The sequence below is a fragment of the Aphelocoma coerulescens genome, chromosome 4 (genome assembly GCF_041296385.1).
Source record: "Aphelocoma coerulescens isolate FSJ_1873_10779 chromosome 4, UR_Acoe_1.0, whole genome shotgun sequence".
NCBI lineage: Eukaryota > Metazoa > Chordata > Aves > Passeriformes > Corvidae > Aphelocoma > Aphelocoma coerulescens.
The window spans coordinates 68,729,913-68,757,173 of NC_091017.1; the positions used below are offsets into that span (position 1 = coordinate 68,729,913).

The 27,261-nt window shown below is 40.3% G+C and overlaps 1 protein-coding gene across 1 annotated transcript; it reads left to right on the plus strand.

Annotated features, from left to right (window-relative positions):
• HTRA3 (HtrA serine peptidase 3) lies at positions 1-25,548 on the plus strand. The gene is made up of 9 exons (XM_069014532.1): positions 1-739; positions 8,821-8,920; positions 10,658-10,880; positions 11,542-11,736; positions 14,324-14,356; positions 15,001-15,115; positions 21,404-21,452; positions 23,177-23,272; positions 24,532-25,548. Exons 1-9 carry the CDS (start codon positions 316-318, stop codon positions 24,695-24,697), a joined length of 1,401 nt encoding a protein of 466 aa, XP_068870633.1. The 5' UTR covers positions 1-315; the 3' UTR covers positions 24,698-25,548.
• The last annotated feature ends 1,713 nt before the right edge of the window (positions 25,549-27,261 follow it).

Consider the following 27,261-nt stretch of genomic DNA (forward strand, 5'->3'; position numbering starts at 1 on the left):
CCTGCCCTCGGCGCTCCCTGCCATGGCTCGGCGCCTCAGCCCCGCCAGCTGAGCCCCCGCGTCCTGCAGGGACCGAGCCGGCCGTGACTCCGCGGGCCTGTACCCCGGCCTGCCGCCCTCCGCCTGCTGCGCCATCCCGCTCCGCCGTCCCGCTCCGCCCGCAGAAGCGCTGCCCGGGGCAGAAGCCGCTGTCCTGCCCGTCTGTGCACAAAGCCCGCCTTCCCCTTCCCTCGCCGCGATCGCACCTTCCCGCCTCCTGCCCCGGGGCCGGGCGGGCTCGCACGCCGTGCTCCGCCGCCGCTGTCCCCGCCGAGGATGCGGGTGTCGCTGCTGAGCCCGCTGCTCCTGCTGTCCCTCAGCGCCGGCCCGCACGCCGCGGAGCTCCCGCTCGCCCGCGCCAAGTGCCCGGCCCGCTGCGATGTCTCCAAGTGCCCCAGCCCCAGCTGCCCCAGCGGGTACGTCCCCGACCGCTGCGGCTGCTGCCTTATCTGCGCCGCGGGCGAGGGGGACTCCTGCGGCCGCAAGGAGGACCCGCCCTGCGGGGACAGCCTCGACTGCCGCTACCCCATGGGCAAACGCTTCGCCAAGGGCGTCTGCCAGTGCAAGCTCAGCGCCCAGGTGTGCGGCAGCGACGGCCGGACCTACGACAACATCTGCCAGCTGAAGGCGGTGAGCCGCAAGGCGCTGCAGCACGGGCTGCCCGCCGTCGCCCAGGTCCAGAAAGGAGCCTGTGAATCGGGTAGGAGCATGGTGGGACCTGCCGCGGGGCGCGGGCTAGGAGAGCTGGCTTCCAGGGTAAAGGAAGTCATGATTTTCAGTGGCCTGGGAAGACTGGGTGGCTGTAGGGACTCTGAAACCCTCCAAGGGCATGGCACCTAACCCAGCTGCTAATGACACCTGTGGTGTGCGGAATGGATGCTCAGGTCCTTTCTAAACAGCAAAATTCCTTCTCCTCGATGCTCAGTGTGGGCTTGGGCTGGGCTTTGGGAAGGTTTCCCCCCGGTAGCATGGCTGTGGATGCCTCGGTGAGGTGCAGGCTGCTGCCGCAGGGCTCCTGGGACAAGAGACGGACGCACTTGCCAGCTGGCAGCGAGGTGGGTGGAAGTCGCTCGGCTGCCAGGGCAGGGCAGGGGCCACGTTTTCAGCCGTGGCCTTTTCTGGAGGCAGGACAGCGGTACAAGCCTGCACCCGTCCTGCCAGTGCCACCTTCGCTCGCCATATGGCCAGTGACGGCCGCGGTGTTGGGTGGCATCACCCGTGCAGGTCGCACAGCAGAGCCGCAGCAGCACAGCCCGCACAAACAGAGCGGGACCCGGGAACACCTGTGCTGCGGGACCGTCCCTGGGCGGGTTTGGGGTGTTAGGCAGATTCACCTGACAGGCAAATCAGGAAACGCCTCTAAAAGCCCATCAGGGCAGAAAAAGCACTGAGTATTAGATAAACTATCTAGAACATAATCTTTTGACTGGATTGCTTTCTTTGCCAAAGGGTTTTGTAGTCTTGTAGAGCCTTAAGTAGGGAAAAAAGCCTCAGAATCTCCTTTATAGTGTAAAATATTGGCACTCATGCTGTCAAATGGTCTTCTGGTTGTTGCAAAGTATTGAGGCCTTTGCTCAGCTCCTTTGATATGCTACGACAACTTCAGGCTTGATGATTTAACTTTGGAAAGTTTAGTAATCTCTTAAGCTAATAATTTCCTTTTAATATTAAAATGTGTCTCTTTATGGTAGTGTTAATGCTGGCAATATCTTTCCACATAGTTACTGATACATTATTTTAAGGGTTTGCGTCTGCTACCTTCCCCATAGAGTTCCTGGAAAGAGAAGTGCTATGCTTAATGGAGTTTTAAAACGTGCATTAGTGTTTTCATTATGTCAGGTGAGCCACTAACTATCCTGTTTATTCATAGCAAACTGGCCAAAATAATTGGGAGGGTTCAGAAGGAGAAGGGCTACTGTTGTAGCCTTTCTGTGAATAGGAGATCTTTCATGTGTATCCTGCTCTTGTGAAAGGCTAAACCAGTTCAGGGAGGTATATTCCTGGAGCTCCTTTCCAAGTGTCTTGTCAGAGCCAAGAATTACTCCAGATGCCAGCCTGAAGTTGCAGTGATCAACCTCACCAGTATTTTGTCATTATAAATTGTTTTTTTGCCTGTTCCTTTTCACATCATCATCTATTAGCTTTAGTACTCCTAAAACGTTGTTGGAACTGATCCATGTGAAATAATCAGAATGTTTAACCAAAATGAGTGGGCTAGCCTGCATCTGAGAGCTCGCTGAGTGCTTGGCATTTGGTATATATGACATTTTCTTTAAGGAATCCTCCTGAATCTAATGTTAAAAGGCCTAGGAATTTGGAGCTGTGAGGCAGAGAACTTTATTTTTTTCCAAGCAACTATTTTAGTGTTCACTTTATTTTGGCTTTAGTTTTTGTCTCAGAAAACCTCAGCTTAGATGAAGCATCTGGTTCTCTGTTAAGATTTAAATTTTTTTATTCAGTTCTACAGCTGCACAAACTGACACTCAAAGAAACCAAGTATCTTGCCCAAGGTCAGACCGAGTTGGTAGTTAAGCCAGGAATAGAACTCAATTACAGTATTTTTTGGTTTGTTTTTGTTTTTTTAAACAATAACATGCAATGGCTGTAATGAGAGGCTTGGAAGAAAGTTGACAGTGTAAAATTGCTGTCAAATTTCTCTTTTCCATGTTCTTGCCTGGCCTCAGATGACTCAAATTTTGAAGGGATAAGCTAGTTATGAAGTAAATGTAGTTTTACTTAACCATACATATATTAAAACAGCCTCAAATAACAGAAGCTTCACATAGTATGACTTGGGCCCTATTTAGAATATGCATGGCCTCTGAGGAGTGGCTCCTGAAATGTCTACTCCTGTCCTTTTCCAGTTGCTTATGTTGATGCTGACTTGGAGTCTGGCTGTGATAAACCAAGACGGGCTGAGAAACTTAGCTGTGGTTTCCTAGTGACAGCAGTCTGGTGAACAGGGATGCATGACAAATGGGTAGGAAAGGATGCAGGAAGGAAGGGAGGAAAGAGGTGGCATGGGTTACTGAGTGATAATTGAAAAATTAACAGAATTTAAAATTGCTCTTTCCTTGTTGAAGTCCTGGATTAGCTTGAAGAGCACCATGCCAAATTGCAAGTTCTCTACACAGTGTACTAAATAGGATGTGTACTGCATGGAGGTCCAGGAACTCTGTAACTCACGTTCTACAATGTGTGTGTGCCCAGGGGCTTCTCAGAGATACTAATAGGAACAGTCTGCAGAACTCCTGAGCAAAGTTACACTCCCTGCTACAAATACTGTGTTTTTTAAAACTTTTTCAACACTAAATACATCTATGTATAGGAATATATTCTGAAGCTATTCCTGCCTTCTGTCACCTACTGTGATAAAGACAAGCTATTAAAAGCCAATATGTAAGCAATGGCATAAATACTTGTGGAGGACAGCCTCTGTAATGAAAGACCTGCTGTTACAGAGCCCTGCTTCTCAGGGCAGCAAGTGTAAGTTTTAACAACGCCACATATTTATCTAATAAGATGTCAAACATCTCACTCAAAGGATTCACTTGGTCATCTGCAATCTACAGTCAATCTGCTTGTTCCTTGAACAAAGGACTGGTTTTGATCTCTCAATACAACTTAGTAGAGTTAAATTCCCTGCAATGTTATTTTGCAAATAGTTTCTGTGAAGAGAACTTAAAGCAAAAAAAAATATTTTTTTTTTAACTACAGGTGCTCTTTTGTCAATGGAACAAGGAAAATTAAAAGCTTGATTAGAAAATGTTTGAGGATGGATTTGACACTAACCATTTGCTGTCCTCTGCACTGTTAACCTGAAGTCACTCTCAGAAAGGGGTCATGATGTAAAGCCTCACCTGTCAGTCAAATGTTTGCAAGATATGAGCCTAAAATTTCATTTTTCGAAGAGAATGTTTGAAGCACAGTTAATGCCTAAGCAGAGTCACTGCACACAGTTCTCCACTGGGTGCTTGGACTGTGCCTGTACGTAACCTTGAAGATACAAAGGAACAACTGAGTGTGTGGTCACTCGCATTTCTGACAACTTGGCCCAGTAAGAGATACTGAAGTCTCCTGCTGGTGTTATTGTCATCAAAGCCTTAAAGCTGCCTGCAGCTGTATTTAGAGAAATGTACTGCAGGGTATTACTGGAAACCCAAACTCTGGTCACATTCTGCTACTGCTTGTTTTCCTTATGCCTGAGCTGGTTTGAGTTACTGCAGGTGAGGGTGGATATTGTACAGTATTTGGTATTTGATTCAGAGTACAGCACTTCACTGCTTTGTAAAGGATAGGTAACAGGAAAGGGATATTCTCATTGCATCCCCTCATGAGGGTCACTTGGAAGGGAGGAATAACCAGCAGACAAACACTGTTAAGTCAGTGAGGTGCCTGTGCTAGAAGGCTTGTGCCAGTCTGTCTCTGTCTGGCCCTTGTGATTGCTGCATTGCACAAGAAAGCCACTTTGGTGTTGGTTCACCAAATTGTTTTCATCTGTGCACGTTAGATATCCATTGTATAAACAAGTTGCCTGAACCATAATGTGGCATTAAACTCACCAAGGCTTTATGGTCAGTGCACAGCTATGCAACTTGATCTTAATGCTGAATTCATCAGAAAAGCTGCCCATGAACCTATGTTTTCAGCAGATGTTTCTGTTTTTTAAGCAGAGACATTATAATCTTTTATTTGTCTTTCATTTCTTTCCATGAAAGCACAGTAGGGACAGTGTTTATCCCTGGTGATCAGATCTGCCAGGTTGCAGTCCTCCCTTAGACATAATAATTTTGCTGAATGCACAGATCTTTTCTGAAGCTGGTTTTAAAAGGGGGATGGGGAAACAGCCTTAAAAGAATGAGTTTCCCAGGCTCACAAATTCTTAATGAATATAAAATTGTGGATTTTAATACAATGTATTGTCTTTAAGAAAGCAGTGAATGTGATTTGATTTAATTCTACAGGGACTAAGCTGGCAGATATTCAGAAATGTTCAGTCTTTTGAAAATGTAAACTGGTCTGGTTTTGTTGTCTTCAGTGGGATTATAATGATTATTTCTGCTGATTTTTTTTTCCAGTTCTCTTCATACTAAGTTCACTCTACAGATTTGTTGGTGTTGTTCCAGATTTACATCAGTGTTAATGATATTGGAGTGGGTCTATTGCCTCTGTAAGAGAGTAAATAAACCACTATTAAATGAACCCATATCCTGTAGATAACATCACTATCCAGGAAAAGTCTTAAACTGATAATAAGGCTGCTCCTACATGACAGGCACTTAGCTTTAGCCATTCAAATTCAGTGTAGGTGGAGCCCATAAAATTGGAAACATAAGATCACATTTTAGAAAATAGGCTGAAAATTTGTAGCTCCAGTTTATGCACTTACATTGAAATCTGGATTTTGGGTGTTGTGTGAGAGGAGCTGGAGACCTGAAGATCTAATCACTTAGTTGAAATGATAGGATTGAAGTTCATGTCTGCTGAAAATCTGGTTGATTCTTGGCTATGGAGCAGATTGGGGAAATCTAGCATTTTGACTAAGAAATGCATAGATAGTTAAGGACTCATACAGCATAAATTTGGTTTTGTTTCAAATACCTGGTTGCAGCATGTTTGAAGTCTTGGTTATACAACAGATTGCTAATTGGATTAAATTATGTCTTTTTGCCAAGACAAACTAGATTTCATTAGTGTGAGATTATTTTGAACATTCAGTACTAACATGGAAAATAATGCACATTATTGAGAGACCTTTGAAAAACTATGTGGCAAATCTCAGAAGGTCAATGGGTCAAAATCCACAAAGCTGTGAGCTCAGAGCTGTTACATGCTCAGGACAGCAGAGATCTGAGGGCTGTGTGGGGCTCCACAAGGCAGCAGGAGTATGGTGGGGGGAGATACATATTTAGTTTTCTCCTTTTAGTAAGGACAGTAGCAGCAGCTAGTGTCTGCCAACTAATGAAAGTTAAAGGATAGAGTCTACCTCTACAGTTATAACACTGGTATTCAGGGTGACCTTATGCAATATACTCAGTGTTGGATGTTGCTTCCTTCTTCAGTTTCCCGGGCTTCAATTCCTGCCTTTTGAAGTATATTGAGAACTTCTGATGGAAACCATCAGTTTAATAATTATGCACTAAAATGCTGTTAATAATAACCAACACTTCAGTTCCCTTGAGTAGTGCTGTATGTGTGAGAGTAAATGTGAAGTTATGTCTTCCATGTCCATAGTCTGAGTTCCTGGCACATCATATAATGTGTTTAAAGGTTTTCATTACTGCCAGCTTGCAGAAAATGATTCACGAAAGATCAGATTCTCTGAAGGCCTCTCAACTTTGTAAGTCAGTTTTCACCAGTGTTTGGTCCCCCTCAGACAAGAGTAAGAACAGCTCATCTCTGATCATCCCAGTAGATCTTCAGCCACATCTTTCGTACAAAGCCTGAGTGTTATGCTTGATCCTCCTTTGTTTCAGATTTCCCTTTAATATTGGTGCAGATTTGGATTTTCTTTCAGGTTTGAGCATTCTTGTCTTCTGACCCCAGCAGGGAGGTTTCAGGCTTCTGCTCAGAGAAATGTTTTTGCTGTGGTATGACAAGAAGACAAGCATTGTTTCAGTTTTAGCCTCTTCTCTGTATTGCTGCATTTTCTTTTTTCATGTTTCATCCACTCTTTCAGATGTTTTCTCTCTGCCTCCCCCAAATCCTACCTGGAAAGCCACTGCCACCCATGATGTTTGCCTGGTGGCTAGTCAGGAGTGGTCCAAACCTGAGGTTTTTGGCAGGCATCTTCCTTTTGGCCATGTACAGTGCTGTAACCATTTGGCCTGGGCAGAACAGTTGATCACTCAGAAGATGCAAAGGGATTTAGTTGCCCTGACTCACATAGAGCTAAACTGATCTACATCAACTGAAAGGCTGCATTCATCACTGTTTTCCCCCAGTTCTGGGCTAGTTTCTCAGCTGCCTTTCACTGATGCACGATCATGTCTATTAGATAAGTGATGGCAATGTTATATCCTGTCAGTGAACACTTGCTGTATAGGCAAGTGTTCAAAGTCATGTTAGCAGACTTCAAAGGATACACTGCATAATCAGGCAAGCTGCTTGGGAACTGAAGGTAAGATAAATCTTCAGTGGCCTAGTAAGCAAAATAAATAACAGTATATTGTGCTTATATTTGACTGTCCTCTGTGATTCCTGTTTGCGCTGTCTCTTTTAAACTAAGCACTAAAACAATCATATTCAAATGGCTGGAGGGATTTTTCAGAGTGCATGAGAATGTACATAGAAATAATAGACTGCATCTAGTCCTGCCAAGTTGTTCCTTTTGTTTATTCGGTATCACATCAATCTAGCTTGCTAAATGTAAGCAGGTTTTCTTTTCATTCAGAAGTAAATCCTGTGTCCAATAACAGGATGAACAACTCAGATTTCTATGAAGAAATTCCTAATGTTCTGGTTTCTTCAACTTATTTGCTCCCTTTGGTAGGTCCCATAGTTAATTTTAAAGCAGCAGGCTGTGAACATGAAAGATTGCTATTTGAGTGTGGTGATACGACCCCTATCATATGCTTTACATGTGTGGTGATATGTCTCTGTGTATTAGGGACTGCAGAGAATATGACATTTAGTACAAGCAGTGTTATTACCTTGGGATGTTGTGATGCTAGAGTCCAGGATGTTGTGGCATTAGAAGCCAGGATTCTGTGGGCTTTCCCCCCCCCTTTTAAAGTCTTCATTTCACATAATTATATTTACTCTTAATAAATGCTGTGTATAGTGTTGTTCAATGTAGTACCATACTGACTTTTTCAGACCTTTTAGTAATCTATTGTTAGGCCCAGCTTCATGTGACAGCTTAAATGTGATTTTGGAAAAATTTTTAGGTGCAAAGGTTGTAATTTAAAGCAGGTTTCTAATGTGTCTACTTAAAAAAATTAGAACTTAAGTTCTAACTATGGCTCCCAAATTCTTCAGCTGTGTTACTCAGCACTTGTTAGACCACATCTAGAATACTGCATCCAGTTTTGGATCCCTCAGTACAAGGAAGGCATTGACAAACTGCAGTGAGTTCAGGAGAAGATCATGAGAATGGCTGGGGGGAACTGGACTTATCTCCTGTGAGGAGAAATGGAGGGTCCTGGGCTTGTTCAGCCTCGAGAAGAGAGAGCTTCAGGAGGAGCTGAGAGCAGCCTCCCTGTATGCGAGGCTCTGCACAGAGGTGCGTAATGGGGGGGTGAGAGATAATGGGCATGAGTTGGAACATGAGTCTCAACAAGTTCAGACTTGATGAAAAAAAATAACTTTTACATCATGGGGGACAGTGAAATAGTGGGAAAAGTTTCCCAGGCAGTTTCTGGAGTGTCTGTCCTTGGAGTTTTGTATGTCCCAGCTTGGTTTCCCTTAGTAGCAGATGCAGCTTTGAGCAGGGTGTAGAACTAGAGACCTCCTCAGGTTCTTTCCAGCCCAACCTATCTTCTGACCCTATGTGTTTTGGATAACAATTAGTGGTTGTCCTGAGAAAAATGCTCGAGACAGGGCTTGTAGACTCCAAAATAAACCCTCACAGCTAAGTGATGCTGATGTTTAATTTTCTCAGGATCCAGAAAAATGCTAGTTAAGTTTTGAACAATCTTAATGACTTTGATTCCTTTTCAAATACTGTTTGGAAGCTGTTATAGTAGGAGCAACAGACCAGTTCAAGGGAGGTTCATGTTGCCTACTTGCTTAAAAAGGGTATTGTCCTATTAACACATCCAATTCTTTCTGCTAGTATAGGTCACCTACAGTTCAGCAGCCCAAGATACAAATTCAACTTCATAGCAGATGTGGTTGAAAAGATTGCACCTGCAGTTGTACACATTGAACTTTTCCTCAGGTAAGGTTTTCAATTCTTTCTTTTAGTTACATTGTTTAACAAATGTCTACAAAAATTTTTCCAGCATTGTAACTTTCCCTTTGAACTCGTGAAGTTCACTAATAGTCTAAATACTCTAAAACATTACAGCAGACTCATTTCTTGAGAGAATCACACATTTGTGTGTTTTGTTTCTGTTCAGCAGATCTATTCTAATGGGCTTACAGTACTATACAATATATACTGTCTACCCTAAAATGAGTCTATCTCATCTTTGGAGGTCTCTTCAGCCTTCACTAAAATGTATTGCTTGTTGGATTGTATTTCTTATCTCAGTTTAAATCCAAATATATCTATCCAGACGATAAGCTGGAAAAAAATGGCTTGTTGTTGCTTTTTCTACTTTCAAGGAGAGGTGATTTTATTTTGGCAGGAAGAGCATTAAGAGGTACAATGTTAAGCAGATGTAACCTATCTAAACATAGAAATGACTTCTGATAGGAAAGAAAGGTACTAAAGCTGCTGACCAGAACAATACCAATATTCAGGGTGCTGAGGCTGGAAATGAGGTGGCAAGTTCAACACTGAATGCTCAAAACAACCTGGGAGGCAGGTTGAAATAGGAGTGGTCAGAACAACCTGCTGTCAGAACAAATGACTGCAAATATTGCATGTACTCCATTATGTTAATACCTTTCTTCCTGGAGTCCTCTCATTTTCCACAGACCTAAGAATTTCTTGGAGAATTTTTGTAGGCTTTTTTAAGATGCAAAATCAAGATAATCAGGTATATCAGGAGACAGCTTTATGCACATGGTGATTGGTCCTTTGAGAGAATGTTACAGCTGAAGATGCTTGAGATCTTTGCACATGTAGTTAAGACTGTTTGTTCTTTCCCTATAAGTAAATGTTTGCCCAGCAGCCCACTGGGTGCTAATTTTAATACTGGTTTTTCTCTACTGCTAAATAGCCCAGAACTTTCAAATGATATCCTAACCAGGACCATGTCTTGGAAGAAAGACCCACAAATTCTTTCTTGTCTTCTGCTCTGCAGGCACTTTCTGTTCTCCTAACAAATCTAAGGTCACTACAGCAGTTGTTCACAGAGAAAATTCATAATACTTTGAACAGTTTGTAAAATCTTTTACTTGTCTTTATTGCAGCACATGTTGTTTTCCACTAAGTTTTACCCATTGCTAGTGTTTTTCATTTTTTTCTTTCACATTCTTAGTCATTTTGGTTTCCAGACATGCTTTTTCCACCCAGTCTGCACTTGGGCTTTGTGATTCCTCTTAGACCTTACCTCTTCCTTTATGCCTCTGTCCAGCTGCAAGTTTCCTTCTTCCCCTTTTCCCATTAGAGGATCAGTTCATTTTTCAGCCCTTTTATTTCCTGTCATTGTTCTCTTCCAGTACAGAATCAATAACTAGTGGGATCAGATGGGTTCCTTCTCTTTCCTTTTTTGTCACCTAGACTCTGTGAAAGAAGTCTATAAAGACAGAATTAGAAACCAAAGAAAAGCACCTTGATGGTTGTCTGTAAACCTCAGTTCCTACCTCCCTGACTGACTAAAACCAGTCACAATTTTCAGGAAGGGATCATTTCTTTGTAATTTTTTTAAAATTTACTTTTTCTTAGGACTGTAAAATTTGTCATCAAATGCTTTGTTATTTCTCAGGGTGAAAGGTGGTAAATGATGTCCAATATAATCTTAAGTTGGTTTCCCTTATGACACAGAATTGCTTGCTTTTTATACAGGCACCCTCTCTTTGGTCGAAATGTCCCCCTTTCCAGTGGATCTGGGTTTATTATGTCTGATTCTGGTCTAATTGTGACCAATGCCCACGTGGTGTCAAGCACAAATGCAATATCAGGGAGACAACAACTGAAGGTACAGCTCCAGAATGGAGATACCTATGAAGCAACCATCAAAGACATTGACAAGAAATCTGACATTGCAACAATAAAGATTCACCCTAAGGTGAGTGGCATAAACAGAAGAATGACTTCATTTGGGAACTCTTTCAGTTTCACTTAGTACAAAGTGATTGACTAGAATATATGTTTAAGGATTCCTTAGAAATATCTGCAGAAAACAGTGTACTGAAATACAGACCTGGAAATTTTTCATATCTTGGAATTAAATTACTTTGTCTTCTGTCCTAGAAACTGTTAAAAATGAAGAAGAAGAAAAAAATTGCAGCTCATTTAATATGTTAATATTTAATATTAAATTCTGCTATCTTTACCTAAAGACCCAGGCTAACCTTTCTAAGCTTTGTGCAGTATGCATGGATACAAGGTGGGGCATAATGCAGAGAGAATGGCAGGCTGGTCTGCAGTTGGTTTGTATGCTGTTTTTTAGGAGGAGGGAACAATCTGCTGGAAAACAGGGAAATTGTTGATGCCCTCTTTTTCCAGGTGAAATTGCAAGGAACTACTGATAGCTGTTTGTTTTTGAAGACAGTTTAAAGCAGTGACCCTCCTGGCATAAGTTTTGGTTGTATGATAGTGGGTGGCTCTTTCCTTAATGTAATGGAAAGTTGTATGTTCCTAACTTGTTGCTCATTATTGATCTTTGCAATCAGGTTTTTTTCAAGTATGAACTAATGCTTATTTCTTTCTCTCTGTGTTTACTTAAGAAAAAACTACCAGTATTGTTACTGGGACACTCTGCTGATCTGAGGCCAGGAGAATTTGTGGTGGCAATTGGAAGTCCGTTTGCCTTACAGAACACTGTGACAACAGGAATTGTCAGCACTGCTCAGCGGGACGGCAAAGAACTGGGCCTGCGGGACTCGGACATGGATTACATTCAGACAGATGCTATTATTAATGTAAGTATGAGGTGTGTGATGAGCTTCACTTCACAGTCCTTCCCCACCTATGCAGAATGGAAGTGCCTGCTCTGAAAGATGAATTCACTAAATAAAAGCAGCTTTGTTTAAATTCAGTGAAACTCTTCTTTTATAAAAGTCTTTGCAGTGTCTGTAAGTTGTGTTCAGATGTGTTATGAAGGTTATGATAAATAAAAGTTCTCCCTTTGAGGTTGTCTTTGAGGATGCTGCATAAGTCAGACCCTTTTAATTCTGTAAATCTCATGCAGTAACACATGGTTGTGTCAACCAGCAGTAAATCAAAACATTTCTCTCTCTGCTTGCTGTGCTGCTCTGGTCAAGGAAGCTGTAGAATAGAGCCAAAGTTTTTCATCTCCATCCATTGGAACCAGATGGCTTATTGAAATTTAGAGTATGTACTTCAGTGTAATGACAGGAAACCCAGGTAAGAACATAAGGAGAGTTCTGGGGGTTTTTTCCCTTTTGCACATTACATACTCAGAACAAGAATCAAGATGTAAAATAACAAAGTCTGAGGTACAATTTGGAGCTCAGGGTCCTAGCATTGCATGTTCTGTAGAAATAGATTGAAATAATGTTCCTTCAGAGCAGCTTGGAGGGATCCAGAGAGCTTAAGTGAAGTCCTTGGGTGTGTGATTAGCTTGTACTGTTTTTAAAAAGAGCACTGCTCACATATCTGAGGTGGAAAATGGCCTAAAACTTTATAGCTTAAATCTGTTATACATTGAAAAGAAAATATTTTCAGGATTTATTTGTTGGACCTCAATGTCAAATTTGACATAACAAGTAATAAGACTGAGTGTTTTACAAACACAAAGTGCTTCCCAAATGGTTATTGTCACAGACTTGTCGAGAGAGATTGTGGGGGAGGAAAAAAATGAAGGTAATTATCTTTTGTACTAAGATATGACATAAAAGTGAGCTTTTTCAAAAAGCTTCTGTATGATCCCAGGAGCTGAACCTCTCCATACATTTAATTGTAATTACTCTCTTCAGCTGTGCAAGTAGAAGAGCAAAACTTAGGCAAGATGGGTTGCTTGGAAGCACACACTGAATTGGTGGCAGGGACAGAATTAGAATATGGGATTCTTGACTTCTTGCCTATACACATTTTTCAAGCTCAGACTCCTTCCTTGTGTATATACTTAAGACATTTGCTGTCCTCCAAAGCTATTGAGGAGGTTTAGACAAGGATAGTAGAGTGTGTCAGATAATTCTAGACCAAAGGAAGAGTGATAGCAGATGAGATGAGGAAAATGACAATAAGTTTGAATTGCTTTGCCATCTGAGACCACAAAATATGAAGAAGGTCCCTGGCATAAGGATGCTTTCTGCTTAGCTAATGCACTTATTTTCTCCTGAGAATGGGAGGAGCTTGAGAGCTGGTCTGTTCAGAGCATTCCTGTGGCTTAGCCAAGACTTTCCTGCAGGAATGTGCCTGCAGCTGCCTTTTGAGAAATGCTGGGACAGCAGTAACATAGGGCAGGAGAAAACAGGGCAGTAAGGTCCTAAATGCAGCTGTGTTGCATATGCTGAAGGTTTTTCACATCCTTCAAGCAGAAGACAATTGAATGAAAGATGATGTGCTGAGGAAGGCTGAAAAATTATTATCTTGGTTTTGTTGTGTCAGTCAGACATAAAAATCAAGTGTGCAGCCTCTGGTCACTGGAGAGATACAATATCAGGAACTAATCTATTTGTTTAAATTTGAACTTTGAAGCTGTTTTATAAGCTTTAATGTCTGTTTTATTCTCCTAAGAATCTATAAGGTTTGTCCAATCCTATCTAAGTGTAAACAGTTTGTGTCTCACTTTTCTGTCATACATCACTTAGCTTTTGTTTCTTTTGAGTGGAAAGTTGCTGCTCTTGGCTGTTTTGCAAACGTACTCGAAAACTCTGGCCTCACTCAAAAACAAACTTGTTGAGCCAACATGAAGATGGACAAGCAGCTTTCCCAACTCTCATTTCCTGTGGTCCTGTTGCATGTTTCCTTTAAAGGCCATTAGGTATTAGGTAATTTTGGGCTGCTCAGAGCTGCTATATGCCCTCCTTAGGGAGGGATATGTGGTTATTAAATCAATCCTTATGTAGTAGCTACCTCATAGCAATATGCTGTGATTAAATACATAAAACACTGTATTCTGCTCCAGTGGAGAATGAGAGACTGACAGTGTTACAAACCAACTGATGAATAAAACAAAAACTGTATAAGCATCTCACTGAAATATAACTTTAAATAGCAATTAATTATTTCAAAACCTTTTTCTGACAGTCTTTAGAAGAATCATAATACTAGTTTTAACTATTTAATAAGTCTTACACTTAGGGTCTATCTATCTGGAGTGGCTCCTAACTTAGAGCCTATTTCTGAAAAGAAAAAAATTTTGAGAGCAGTGAAGGGGTAGGACAAGACCTACTTGTAATCTTCTGTGATTGATATTGTGTCTGTCAGTGCTGCCTAAGAAATTACCTCCTCTCATTTAAATATAAACAAAGTACTGTTGGAAATGAGAATTGCATTTCCTACAGTGAAGTATTAATATTCCCTTATGTAATTTTTTTACAGTATGGCAACTCTGGAGGACCTCTAGTTAACCTGGTAAGTCCATGTGACTTGGTTTTTTTTGTTGGTTGTTTTGTTTCAAGAGCTAGTTTGAAGTTAGTGGGAGAATGTTCTTTTGGAAAGATTCATTAAGCTAATAATAGGCAGATAACATGAAGCTAATGCAGAATATACAAATTAGGTGTCAGTTCACATGAAAACATTTCCCCATTGAGCACAGAAAATTTTACATAGCAGTGAGGAATAAGGGATCTGGTAGGAGCAGTTATGCTCATTCACACTGTGAAACCTGGCATGCACAACAAAGATGGGACCTGGTTGACCCACACAAGTATTTCAAAGTAGATTCCTTTAAATCAGCACTGGTTTTACAGGTCAGTGACCTGTGGCTGTAGTGGTAGTAGTGACTCCACTGCCCGCTTGGCAGAGGGAATCTCTTGCTGGGAGAGGTGGGATGGACCTTGGATGAACACACTGTACTGCAATCTCTCTGGCCATCACAGTTAAATGTGAAATGGATTATGAATCAAAGCCCAGATCCTCCCTTATAAGTAATGTTTATTTCTTGAGTGATTACAACACTCTAAAATTTCTTACACCAGCTTTTAACATGAAATGCTCGGCAGGGAGCTGAATCCTGTACTTATGAACAACTTTAATTGGGTGTTCTCTGTCAACAGGATGGTGAAGTGATTGGGATTAACACCTTGAAGGTCACAGCTGGAATTTCTTTTGCTATTCCTTCAGACCGTATCACTCAGTTTCTCACAGAGTCACACGACAAACAAAGTAAAGGTAAGGTCTGCAAGAAACAGTGACATCTTCCAGTTACTATCCTGATCCAGGAGAAGTGCCAAAAGACATGGGTCTGGGATCCTATTACTGAAAGGAGCAGCATCATTTTACAGTATAGAGCATCACAGACTTGGAAATAGAAAACAATCTCACAGAAGTAGGAGAGGCTTTTTATTACTCACACCCCCAAAGAGCAGACAGTATCTGTATAAAGATGGGAAATAGGGCCTCTGAGAATAGTGAGGACACAGATGAATCATCACTGTCTCAAATGATCTTGAGAACAGATGATCACTTGTTTAAGGAGTCTTATTCTCCTCTTTTCCTTTCTTGTCCAAGCAAAAAGAAGATTAAGGTGTACTGTAGAAAATAATGTAAACAACTTTTTTAAGCACCTGTCCACAGGTGTGTGCATTTTCCATAGAACCCAACCTATATTTTATCATGGTCATGCATGTCAGGGCTATATAATAAGATATTGTGGTAGATCCTCAGACCCTGGTGGAAGAAGGGCTGTTACTAATTCAAGAAGAAATACATAGGAAGATGGGAGAGAGGCAGAAAGAAAGAAAGGCCTCTGCCCCAGAGAGCATATAAATCTAAGTTTATTGGCAATGACAACTGCAGTGCTTTAGACTTTTTTTTACATGCCTGCACCGTATCTGTCACCCTGTTCTAGATGTCATACTGCAGGCTGCACAGCCAAAGCTAATCTAGCAATGCTGCATCCAGGCCAAACCTTTCTTAGTCTTTTGCTTGCCAATTTATCTGTCCACACCCTACTACTCATCTTTTATCATGAGTGTTGGCTGCTGCTGCTTCTTGTCTTGAATCTTTTTGTTATTAATCTTGTCTTCTCCTGAGTTCATCCAGTTCCTGATGCCAGGGTTGTTTCCCTACACCACTGTCCTCTCAGATAGTGCTATTTCAGAAACTTCCCTTAGTCAGCTGTTTTAAAGTGATGCATCTGCTTGTATATATGAGAGGCTCACAATCCTGATGGGTCCTCTCATCTGTGTTTGGCTGAATTCCACAAATTATATTGTTTTCACTGTTGATTTGGGGGGAGGGAAAGGAGTTGGATGCAAAAAAGTTGTTAATTTTATGCTGAGAAATACATTTTGAAATAGCTGACAATTTTGTTTCAGTCAACAAGTCAAAAAACTTATTTATTTGCCCTAGTTACTAACTGAGGGTTGGTTTCTGAAACAAGCAGGAGTCTCATTAGTGATGCTACTCTTCAGAACCAAACTGCTGCTCCCAAGCCAGGGAGGAGCAATGGCTCACCCTGCAGGCCTGGCCTAGAGGAATGAACTCAAGCCTTGTGCAAAGCCCACCATCTCCTGGTAGCTGGGGCTGGAAAATCAGTGAAAGTTAGAGATGTCATGACTGAAATCAGCCACCTTGCTCCTTCAGGCATCTTTGCCTGCACAGAATGATGAGCCCAGCTAAGGGCCCAGAGACAGCTTTGCCCATGGAACCTTAAAAAAAAAACAACATTGTAAAAGATTCAAGTTTATACAGTGATGGTAACATATAGATCTTTTTCTTATCATGTCACATTATCCCCTAATCAAAAGGATTCACACTTTCTCTTAGTGTCATTGTGACTGTCACTGCTTCAAATATCCTGGGCACAGACAATTTTAATATTTATTATATTTTCTTTTTCAATTTTTTTTTTTTGCTTTTGCTTCTCTGAAATACTTCTTGTAATTTTGCAATGGCAGAACAATCAGTTAGAGCCCTTAATGCATAGAGAAAGCTTCTAGGAGATATTTTCACTGTATATTTGAGACATAGTTTGCATTTTTTAGGCCTTTAGTAATAGTTTTAAGGTTTATTGTATAGTCATTATTTCTTGGCAAAATGAATTTATGTGAGAAGAATTTTAGGGATGTTTTTGTCATGTTTTCTTTTCTTCCAGTTATGTTTCAGTAGTTTCAGTGGGATCCTCCCTTATGGTACAATTAGGTCATAGAAAGACGTTTAAGGGTATTACCATTTTGCTCTTAATATCATATTGTCTGAAGATGATAACACTCCCTGAGGATACCACTCTTTCCAGATTTATTCTGGCATAGTAGATACTCAATTGTTTAATAAGCTTGACCTTGGTCTTTTGAGTCTCAGTTGATCAGATAACTGTTTTCTGTAGAAGGCATATATTTTTTAAATCTCATCCATTATATATAACTGCAAATATCTGATCTCTTAAAGAACAGGAGTGGAGAGGGGTAAAAAAGGAGAGGATATCATTTGGATGAAGAATTGGCACTGATTATTGTTATTTATACAGTCTATATTACCTAATGCATGGGTAATATATAATAGCACCTAATGTATTTTTGACCAAAGATTTGCCACAGTCCTCATAGAGATGTTTGTCTGTTGAATGGTCAAAGCCTTTGCTAATTTTGGGGTTACCAGTTAACTTCCTTTTATAGTTAGAAGGGCTTGAACTGCTGCATGAAGTTAAGTGTCTCCATCTGTACCTCAGTTTTAACCAGCTGTGTTTTCTATGTTTACTTCTGGAAGTTAACTACATACTTAAGTGTTTAGACATAGATCCTTTAAAATGGAAGACAGTAAGTTAGCAATTTAACAAAACATTAAAGAAAAAATATATCCTAAAAAGTCAACTTGGCTTCTCTTGAGGTGGCTTTCTTGTATGTAGATACAGGAATAAACCTTGTTTCAGATGGGCAAGGGGAAATGGGGGAGTTCTGCATTGGCCACACCCAACAACTCATTTACACAAATCCTCATTTTACATCCCCAGAACATTGTATTAGTTGTGTTGAAACAGTATTCTTACCTTTGTATTTGAAAAATTATTACTCATAATAATTACCACTAATCATGAGGGTTGGTTAGGTTTGCTGAGTATAGATTCAGGCCACTGATTAAATTCAGCTATGCAGTTTATATGAAAGGGACACTGCACACAGTCCAGCATTATAGGCTTGAGCTGTTTTCACATTTTCTGTTTGGCAGTGGAATATCTTTCTTAAATGCTTTCAGGGCTTCTCCTGTAATCTGCAAGCTTAGGTGCAAAAGTAATTAGCAAAGAAGTAGGAGTTTTGCCTTACACTTGAATAAGAAGTGCAGGATCCATTTCTTCACTTGGAGATCCTGGTGGTGTCCTGGCCCACTGAAATCAGCTCCTGTGGGTATAGTTTTGTACCAGAGTTACTCAAGCCAATAAGAGTTTGAGTACATGATTCCTTAATTTGGATTTATCAGTTCTTTTTGCTACAGTTTATAGGTCATAAACATTTCTGCCTTCAACTGGTGTTTATCTGTCTGGTTTGTATCTCTATTGTTGCAAGCATCAATACATAAAGTTTAACAGTAAGGCAAGTGCTGTGCAACAGAGGTCTCTGTAAATAGTGAACTGCTTCTGGATACTTGGGGTCAGCTACTTGTGACTTTCTATTAACACTAAACAGATTTAAGTTTAAACTCATGGTTGAGGTTGGTTTGATTGACTTTTTACCTATGGGAATCAGTGTTTAATCTGGCCTGTTGTTTACAAAAGTGAAATGAGATTTGAGTCTCTCTCTTCTGTGCTGTGCTCCAGCTTTAAGCCACCATGGTTTCACATTTGCTAAACCTGATTGTTCTAACACATGAACCTTTTTTTAGCTACTGCTGGGACTGCACCCTTGTGATGTACTCCTTAGATTTATGACATCACTTTATTCCAGTTCTTCTAATTATTTTTTCTTTTGCCTTATGATTGCACAGATTGCCAGAATGACAGGTTTTGAGACTTTTTATTTACAGAGCAGTTGTAATATGACAGTGGTAGTTCCAGGTGTGCATACTGTTCTGCTGATGTGACTTAGCCCCAACATCACCATGCCTATGCTCTGGGACTGATAAAATGCTACAGCTGGTTGTCTGTGCCTGTTCAGTCTCTGCTGAAACTTCAAATAAGATGGGCAATTATATTCCCTTTAATCATTGTTGATGGAAACTTTGGTTTTTGTGGTAGGTGTTTGACTTGGGTTAAATCGAGTGGAATGGACTTTTATGAAACAAAGCATTTATTTATTTTTACTTCTATTCTGACAAACAAAATGTCTGGACAGGGGAAAGAGAGGAGTCTTTACTCTGCTGCTAAAGTAACTCATGGCTCATAGTTTTTAGTTTTACTTTATACAATAGCCTACTATTTTGTAGCATGAATTGCTATTTGCAGTGTGGCAAACTTACTGCAGAGAGAGGGCAGAAGGCCTTTTTGAATTTCAGTGCATGAACAGGAGTGAAATAATAACCCCAACCTGCCTGAAGTTGAAGGTAGAATTAGAATTTTGGTTAGGAATGAGTCTGTAGTTACAAGATCTATTTTTTTTCCTAAAGCTTGATGTTGACATTTATCATTAGCCACTGGGGAAATAATTCCCTTTATCACCAGTGTCATTTCTCCTGTGGTATTTCATTCTTGCTGTTTTGTTTCTCTCCAGTCAATTTCTTTTGTCCCTTCTTTCATTTTGATTTTTCACTCAGGTGAACATTCCTAACTCAGGCTCCAGAGTATCTTTGTGCTTCTGCAAATTTCTGCCTCACACAGGTGATGGCCAGCAGCAATTGTTTAATGCAAACAGAAAACTGTCACCTGAGAGTCTGTCACTAATGTGTCTTATGAAGGGAATTTAATTATTAAACTGTCCACATTGCATGGACAAGGGGATTATGTTCAGGGGGGAGAATTATCATGTCTGAATATTTTTAAAAAGTGAAAAACTACATTTCTGCTATGCAGACTGGAGGAGCACTATGAGCTAGTTCATGTTTATGCTCATGCTCTTCAGACTTCAGATTTGAGCAATTGAACTTCTTGACACTCTTACTATAGCTGATTTTGGCCTTATTAGTTTTACTTTAAAATAGGGGAGAGCCAAACATTTCAGGGCAAAGCAGGGGTGACAGTTTTGGATGCAAGATTGTTCAGTGTAGTAAATCCAATGTTTAGTAGTCACCATTTTCAGTGACCCCAATGGGAATATTGGACATGCATAAGATTCAGAACTAAATTCTTTACTCAGGAGCATTTTTCTTGGAAAGAATAAGAGCTAGAGAAGACTGTGTACATCTCCTTTTCCCTCATATGAGAACCTGGAGAAGCTCAGAGATCTTGCAAAGTAGTTGTGCTGGAACAAGTAAGGGGAAATATTGTTTCATGCCGGATGTAACTGAGTACTGCAGCACTCACTTCAGGAAGTCATCAAACTGCATTTTTTCATAAGACAGCTGTGCAATGTCATGACTTACTAAAAGCCAACTGCAGAAATGTGGTGTTCTTCCTAAAGGAGTGACTTCTCACCATTTAAAATTCAAGAGAGTCCTGGCGAATCATAGAATTACAGAATAGTTTCTATTGGAAGGGACCTTTAAAGGTTATCTAGTCCAACCCCCCTGCACTGACCAGAGACACCTTTCACTACATCAGGTTGGTCACAGCACCATCCAGCCTGAACTTGAGTGCTGAGAGTTGGGGCATCTACCACTTCTCTGGGCAGCAGGTTCCAATGTTTTACCACTCTCATAATAAGAAATTCTTTCTGATACCTACTGTCCTCTTTTAGTTTAAAATCATTACCCTTTGTCCTGTCTTATAAGCCCCCTTTAAAATACTGAAAGATTTCATTAAGGTGTCCCTGGAGTCTTTTCTATTCCAGGCTGAACAACCCCAGCTCCCTCAGCCCATCTTCATAGCAGAAGGTGCTCCAGCACTGAGTACTTTTGTGATCATTTTGGCAAAGGTCTACAGATTTTGGGTTTGTTTTTAAACTTGCTTTTTATTCTTTGGGGTAGAAATAACAAACCACTTGCATGACAATCTGTGAGTCTTTTGATTGCCCTTTCTCTGAAAGGTGGAAATGAAAATTTATTTAGATCCCATTTCTACATTTTAATGAGAACATCATATGATTAAATTGTCTTGACCAGTCTCAGATTAAATAGTAGCTGATTATGAAATTTTCCATTTATTGAATTCATGTGATACTAGATGACAGGAATTTCCTGAAGGAAAAACTCTTATGGAGTGTAAATGAGCTTTCTCTCTTACCCTTAGTTGCAGGGAGAGGGATTGCTATTCTGTACACCAAGGCTAATCAAAATTTAAAAAATAGCCTCAGTGTAGATCTGTATGATTTTGTTCAGTTTATTAAAATGTGATACATTCTGTTTTAATTTTCAGGTGTTTTGGGTCATCAGAGCAGTTATTTTTGTCAGTGTTTGCCTAAATTTCATAAACATCCTCTGTGTTCCTTTCAGATGGGAAGAAACGTTTCATTGGCATCAGAATGCTGACAATAACACCAGCGTAAGTATCTTGGGAAGGTAATTGTATCATCATGCACACAAGATATGGTCAGTAGTGGTTCAGAACTTGTAGCTTTCACTACCAATCTCCAGAGATCCAGAAATGGCATTGGCTTCTAGGAAATCTGCAGGCATTTTAATGATATTGGTGAAATCTATGTTCTGAGACCTGGAAATGCTCTAAATACTGATAGTGGAGGATGTCCTCCTGATAGCTGAGGGAAATAAGGAAGAGCCTGAACAGAGATTTTGGTTCTTGACAAGGACATCTGGAGTTACACCAGGTTTTAGGTAACATTTAAAGAGAATGCTGCTTTCACGTGACTCTGAGTGCCAATGACAGATCAGCTGATGGAGGGTTTGGTGGTGCTTTTATCAGTGCCAGTGGAGGTCATCTGATGTGAGAATTGGTGCCTAACCATTAGCTAGAAAGAGAGGCTAAAGTGCCAAACTAAAGCTTTGTGCCTCCATGTTAACAAAGCCAGAATATGGACACAGTCCTCTGGCTCTTTACTGCCTTTTCCCTCTTACATTGCTTTGTGTCTTGCTGTTACCCAGATATATTCTTGGATAATAAATGAGGGCTCTTATGCTGATGCTCTTTCCCAGCAGTAGGCATGTTTCCAATGTGGCAGTAGACTGCAAAATTAAACAAGACGATTTCCAGCTGGGGTTGTAGTAAAGCCATCATTTTTTTATTGAGTTACACTCTTGCAGTCCTCCCTGAAGGGTCAGATCCTCAGCTGGAATGAATCAGTGTAATGGCATTAACATCACTGATGGAGAGAAACTCAGGATGTTTCTCTGAATAATTGTGAACACAATGTGAGATTTTCCTGCTTTTGTAGCATCTAATAAAGCCATGTAAGATACCTGCAGGCCTGTTTTCAGAAGAAGACCACTTCCTTGGTGTGTTTACTTTAATTATTCAATTGTTAGTTTCCTCTGTACAAAATCAAATTAAGGGAATGTGTGCAGCCATTTTGGCTTGTTTTCCTTCTGTGGGACCCCTGTTCTTCATGGCAGATAGCCAAGTAATTCATCCTTGGTTTGCTTTCTAGAAATGGGTTCTAACCCACACTGTACACAGACCTGAAATGAGGTCATCACCTCTGAAACGAGCAGATGTTTGTAGAGCCTCTATTTTGCAGTGGGTTCTTGTCTTCTTTCTTTAGGAAGTGATGCACAAACAATACCTGAAACAAACCTGAGGAAACTGAAGTTTCCAATTCTGCTCTATCTGCTGGCTGAAGTCATCAAAAGCTCTATTGTTCTAGATAAAGACAAGTTAAGAATGATTTGCAAAAAAAAAAAAAAAAACCAAACTAAAAAAGTTTGCAAATTCTGTCCTGTCACCAGCGCTTATTCTTTGGGCAGAAATGTCTTTTTCCCCTGGGACAGAGAGTGCTCCTGCCCTTGTGCTTGTGTACAGGGCCCTCTGAGCTACTGCTACACAGAGCCAAAGTCAGATTCTTGCAGGAGATGTACAAGACCATTAAGTTTAGCATGCTTTGCACAGGGAAGTAGTTTTGCCTCTCTTAAAACCTATGTAACTTGTTTTAGTCCGAGTTCAAACCCTGCTTTTTCATCACAGAACAACAGGGAAACAATTAATTGTTAATTCTTTTACTTTTTTGTCACAAAAAGTTTAAATAAATAAAAATATTTGAATGCTTCTGCTTTTGTAGTGCAATCAAATTCTGTATAACTTTGTTCTTCTTTTAGCTTGGTGGAAGAACTGAAACACAATAATGCTGATTTTCCTGATGTCAGAAGTGGAATTTACGTACACGAGGTTGTTCCAAACTCCCCTTCTCACAGGTAGGTAGAGCATGTTATTTTCTTCACCACAAATAAATCTCCAAAGAAGTACTAGTAGGTAATATTTCTTTTTATATTCAAGTAATTTCTCAGACCAGGCTTCATTTGTAGACAATTAAAAATTGTGCCTTTAGGTTTAAAATGTTTGTGCTGAAGGTCTGTTCACATCTATAAAAATGAAGCATTTCAATATCAGAACTATTTAAATCATGGAATCATTTAGGTTGGAAATGACCCTTAAGGGCATCAAGTCCAGTCATTAACTCAGCTCTGCCAAGGCCACCGATGAACCCTGTCCCTAAGTGCCACTTCTACCCATCTTTTAAATGGTGACACCACCTCTTTGCTGGGCAACCTCTTCCAGTGTTTGAAAACCCTTTCTAAGAAGGAATTTTTCCCTTTATCCTATCTAAATTGTTCCTTGTACAACTTAAGGCCATTTCTTCTTGTCTGTCACTTGTTACTTGGTAAAAGAGGCTGCCACCCACCTCACTACAACCTCCTTTAATGACATTATGAAACACTGAGAGTGTGCAAATATAAAGAACACCCCAAATACAGTGAACAAATTCGAGGGGTTTTGTGAAGTATGTTGACTATTAATAAACAGAAATTTGTATTAAGTTTAAACAGGAAACAGGATAGGATTCACATAAGGCACTGTCAGAGCTTTTATCTGAGACAGCGCTTAATCTAACAGGAAAAGGCTATTTTATGGAACAGTTGCAAAATAAATAAAATATTTCTGAAAATGATTTTAGGAAAATCAAAAACAAAAGTGGTAAAAGCAGCTATTCTGGATTACATTTGAATAGCAAGAGAGAAATAATTTCCCAATACTTTACCTGGTGTGTTTTACCTGTCTTGAAATTTTGGGAAGGGTTTCATTTCCAACACCTGAAATACATATTGGCGACATAAAAACATGACCTTTCAAATGGATGGAGTGAAGTGAGTCAACACTGGATAAAAGTGTTTCTTGTTTCCCATTTGCTGTAGTTTTGTAGAAGACAAAGAGCAATCTAGACTCACTGTTTTTGCTTTTTATGAAGAAAATCCTCAGTGAAAAAACCCAAGCCTTATTTTGCATTTAGTGAGTTGTACCTGTTACTCTTTCACAGTCAGAAAGGTGGAATTTCCCGTCAGTGCAGACTAAAACAATTTAAAATTCATCACATCTGCAAAAGAGGTGGTGAATAGCCTTTGTGCTTTTCCTCTGCATAGAATGCATCCTTACTGCCATTTTCTTGTCTTTGCAGAGGAGGGATCCAAGATGGAGATATTATTGTGAAAGTCAATGGGCGTCCTTTGATGACTTCCAGTGACCTGCAAGAGGCTGTGATGAATGAATCACCTCTACTACTTGAAGTTCGAAGAGGAAATGATGACTTGCTATTTAACATTGAGCCTGAAGTTGTCATGTAAATAGAATTGAGGAAGCTCTCACCATAATTAAACTCACTTATTCTGGAACACTAGATACCTCCTTTACAGCTACAGTAATTATACTTCCTGTTGACTAATGACAAGGTGGACTAACTTAATTGCCTGAGCCATTTCTGTACATAGTAGCTAGAATGACTTCAAAAATGCCATTTATGGAAGATTTAAATTTCAAAGAAACTTAAGAACTGTGTTCTGGGGAGGAGGAGAAAAACAAATTTTGGGTAGCTGGTAGGAATGGGTCCCACTTCCTGTACCTGCAGATTCAGAGCAGCCTCAGTTCTGCATTTTGAAAGATCGAAGTACTGCTGGAAGTGAGCACCCCAAATACAATGAACAAATTTGAGGGAAGTCTATGAAAGGGGGAATTATTCTTAAACTACAGTCATGGCTGCAGCAGACCCAAGCTATTGCAATGCAAAATTGAGCTGCTTTTTTGTTTTTTTTTTTTTTTTGTAACTTTTTCAATGTGAACCTATTATTGGCAAAGCTTGTATTTGTTCTTAGTGCTTCTGTGCTCCATGTCTATGCAGTTAGATTAAATCTGTAAATATTGAAAGGAACAAAAATGGTATCAGGCTATAGAGTGTTACACCTAGGTCATGCGATTTTTGGAATATAGTAAATGATTCTTATAGAATTAATGCCTTATATATAAATCAAAAAGATGTGCTGAACAAAGTTAAGTTTGAGAAAGTGCACAGTTTTTTAAGAATTTGATACAAACTTGTTTTGCATTTTTACTGGTAAGCTTTGCTGTAAAATTGTTACACTACTTATGGCTTTGACTGGGTATGTTTCTACTGTAAGGAGATTAAAGTTTACACAAATAATGTATTGATGTAAACCTCTTTTTAAACAAGAATGTCTTCCCTGCTTCTTCTGTCTGACTGGAATAGGCTCTCCCAAGAGAAAATTTTCTTACAGAAAATTGGGCCCTGATGTTATGAAAACCCTTTGCATTCCTATGATATAATTATTCCACCCTTATTTAGATTATGTTCAGAAAGGCTTTGCACACAAGTTATTTATTTACTTTTTTTTTCCATATTTGTGAATTTTGCTTTGATGTCACTTAGAAAGTACTGTTTTGGGATCATGTTGTCCTCAGTTCTCCCTGTACATGATGAGAAGCAGAAAGGAAGCACCAGTAACCCTGTTTTACAGCTAGGGCATGTGAGACTTCTGTGTAAGAAACCCAGGAGAGGAACTGCTAAGAGCTAAATCCAGATCTCCTATGTACCCTAAACCGAACAAGTATCTTCTCCCTTAGTGAATATTGCTTCAGTTTCCAGGGAGGCAGAGGAGCATTTCTACCTGGAGCATTTTCCACAGCAAGCTCTACTTTCTAGACCTGTTTCTCGTGTCTTTGTTACACTGATGCAAAAAGGAATTAACCTTTGGAGCAGTTCCCTTGAGCTTACCATCATGCCTAGACTTTCTGGTTATACCAACTCACTTATGTGTGACAAGCCTTGCATCTTTGGGTTTGTACAACACCAGACATGCAGAAAAGAGCACTCTGTTCCCTTCTTGCTGGCTGACTGGGACTGCAGCTATACAGTTCAGAGGTGGATGGGGTATCTTCCTCTTAAAAATGAATAGTGTTTCTTTCCATCACAGAATGTGACGTGCCTATACTGATGGCTTTGCCCCCCTGCTGTCACTAAAGAGCTCTTTTCACTCCACCAACAAAAGATGCTTAGGTTGTACCTGATCAACATTCCAATTCCTTTATATTAAGATACAGCCTTAGCATCCAGGCTTGCAAAAAGCATACTTGTGTTCTGAACTTAGGGTAGCTGTGGCATGCAGAATGATGCTCTCATGGCTAACATCAAGCCTATCCATCCATATGTCCCATGCTAGCACCCACATCTTACAGTTTGTATGGTATCTGTTTGTAAGCATTGATTAACACTGAAGAAATTAAAGTATTTCTGTGTTTGTTGCTAACTTTTCAGGTTTTGGCCAAGACATTGTTTGGTAAAAAGACTCAGATAGTTATTAGCTTCTTTTACTGTAAGAGAAGCTTTTTATCTTCCAGTTAACAAATTGCTGATTTTGAAATAAATTGCATAAAAACTCCTAGTACAGCAATATTGCATACATACTGGGAGTGACACAGTAGTATTAAAAATTTAAAACGCTGTTGTTGGTCCTTGCCAAAGGCCTTGGCCTTTTAATCAAGTCTCTGTGTGTGGGGAGAAAGGCTATTTCCTTGTTCATCAAAAACTGTTGCATTCTACCAGCAGTTCCTAGTTTTTATGAACTGTCTCCAACAACCTTGATGAACTCGCACATCACATCCAATGGCCGGCAAGTGCTGCTGCACTGTAGCAGATTTCCCTCTGAGGTAACAAAGGTCAGCTGAGGTTCCTTTAGAAAGAAAGCACTGTCATTCCCTTTGGTGGCAGGAGCATCTGTGTCATTTCAGCTGTTGTGTGACCCTTGTCTGCTGAGATAGGAGTAGACTTTATTATTTTCCACTTGTGCTCCTGACAGTGGCCAGAGCTGCAAAGGGTAATTACTCAGACAGTGTCTCC

What these genes read in the sequence shown, in the direction of transcription:
- HTRA3 (XM_069014532.1), top strand. Translation starts at nt 316, where the DNA reads ATGCGGGTGTCGCTGCTGAGCCCGCTGCTCCTGCTGTCCCTCAGCGCC. An exon ending in CAATAAAGATTCACCCTAAG is followed by an intron (nt 10,881 to 11,541) that starts GTGAGTGGCATA and finishes TGTTTACTTAAG; the next exon opens with AAAAAACTACCAGTATTGTT. An exon ending in CCAAACTCCCCTTCTCACAG is followed by an intron (nt 23,273 to 24,531) that starts GTAGGTAGAGCA and finishes TTGTCTTTGCAG; the next exon opens with AGGAGGGATCCAAGATGGAG.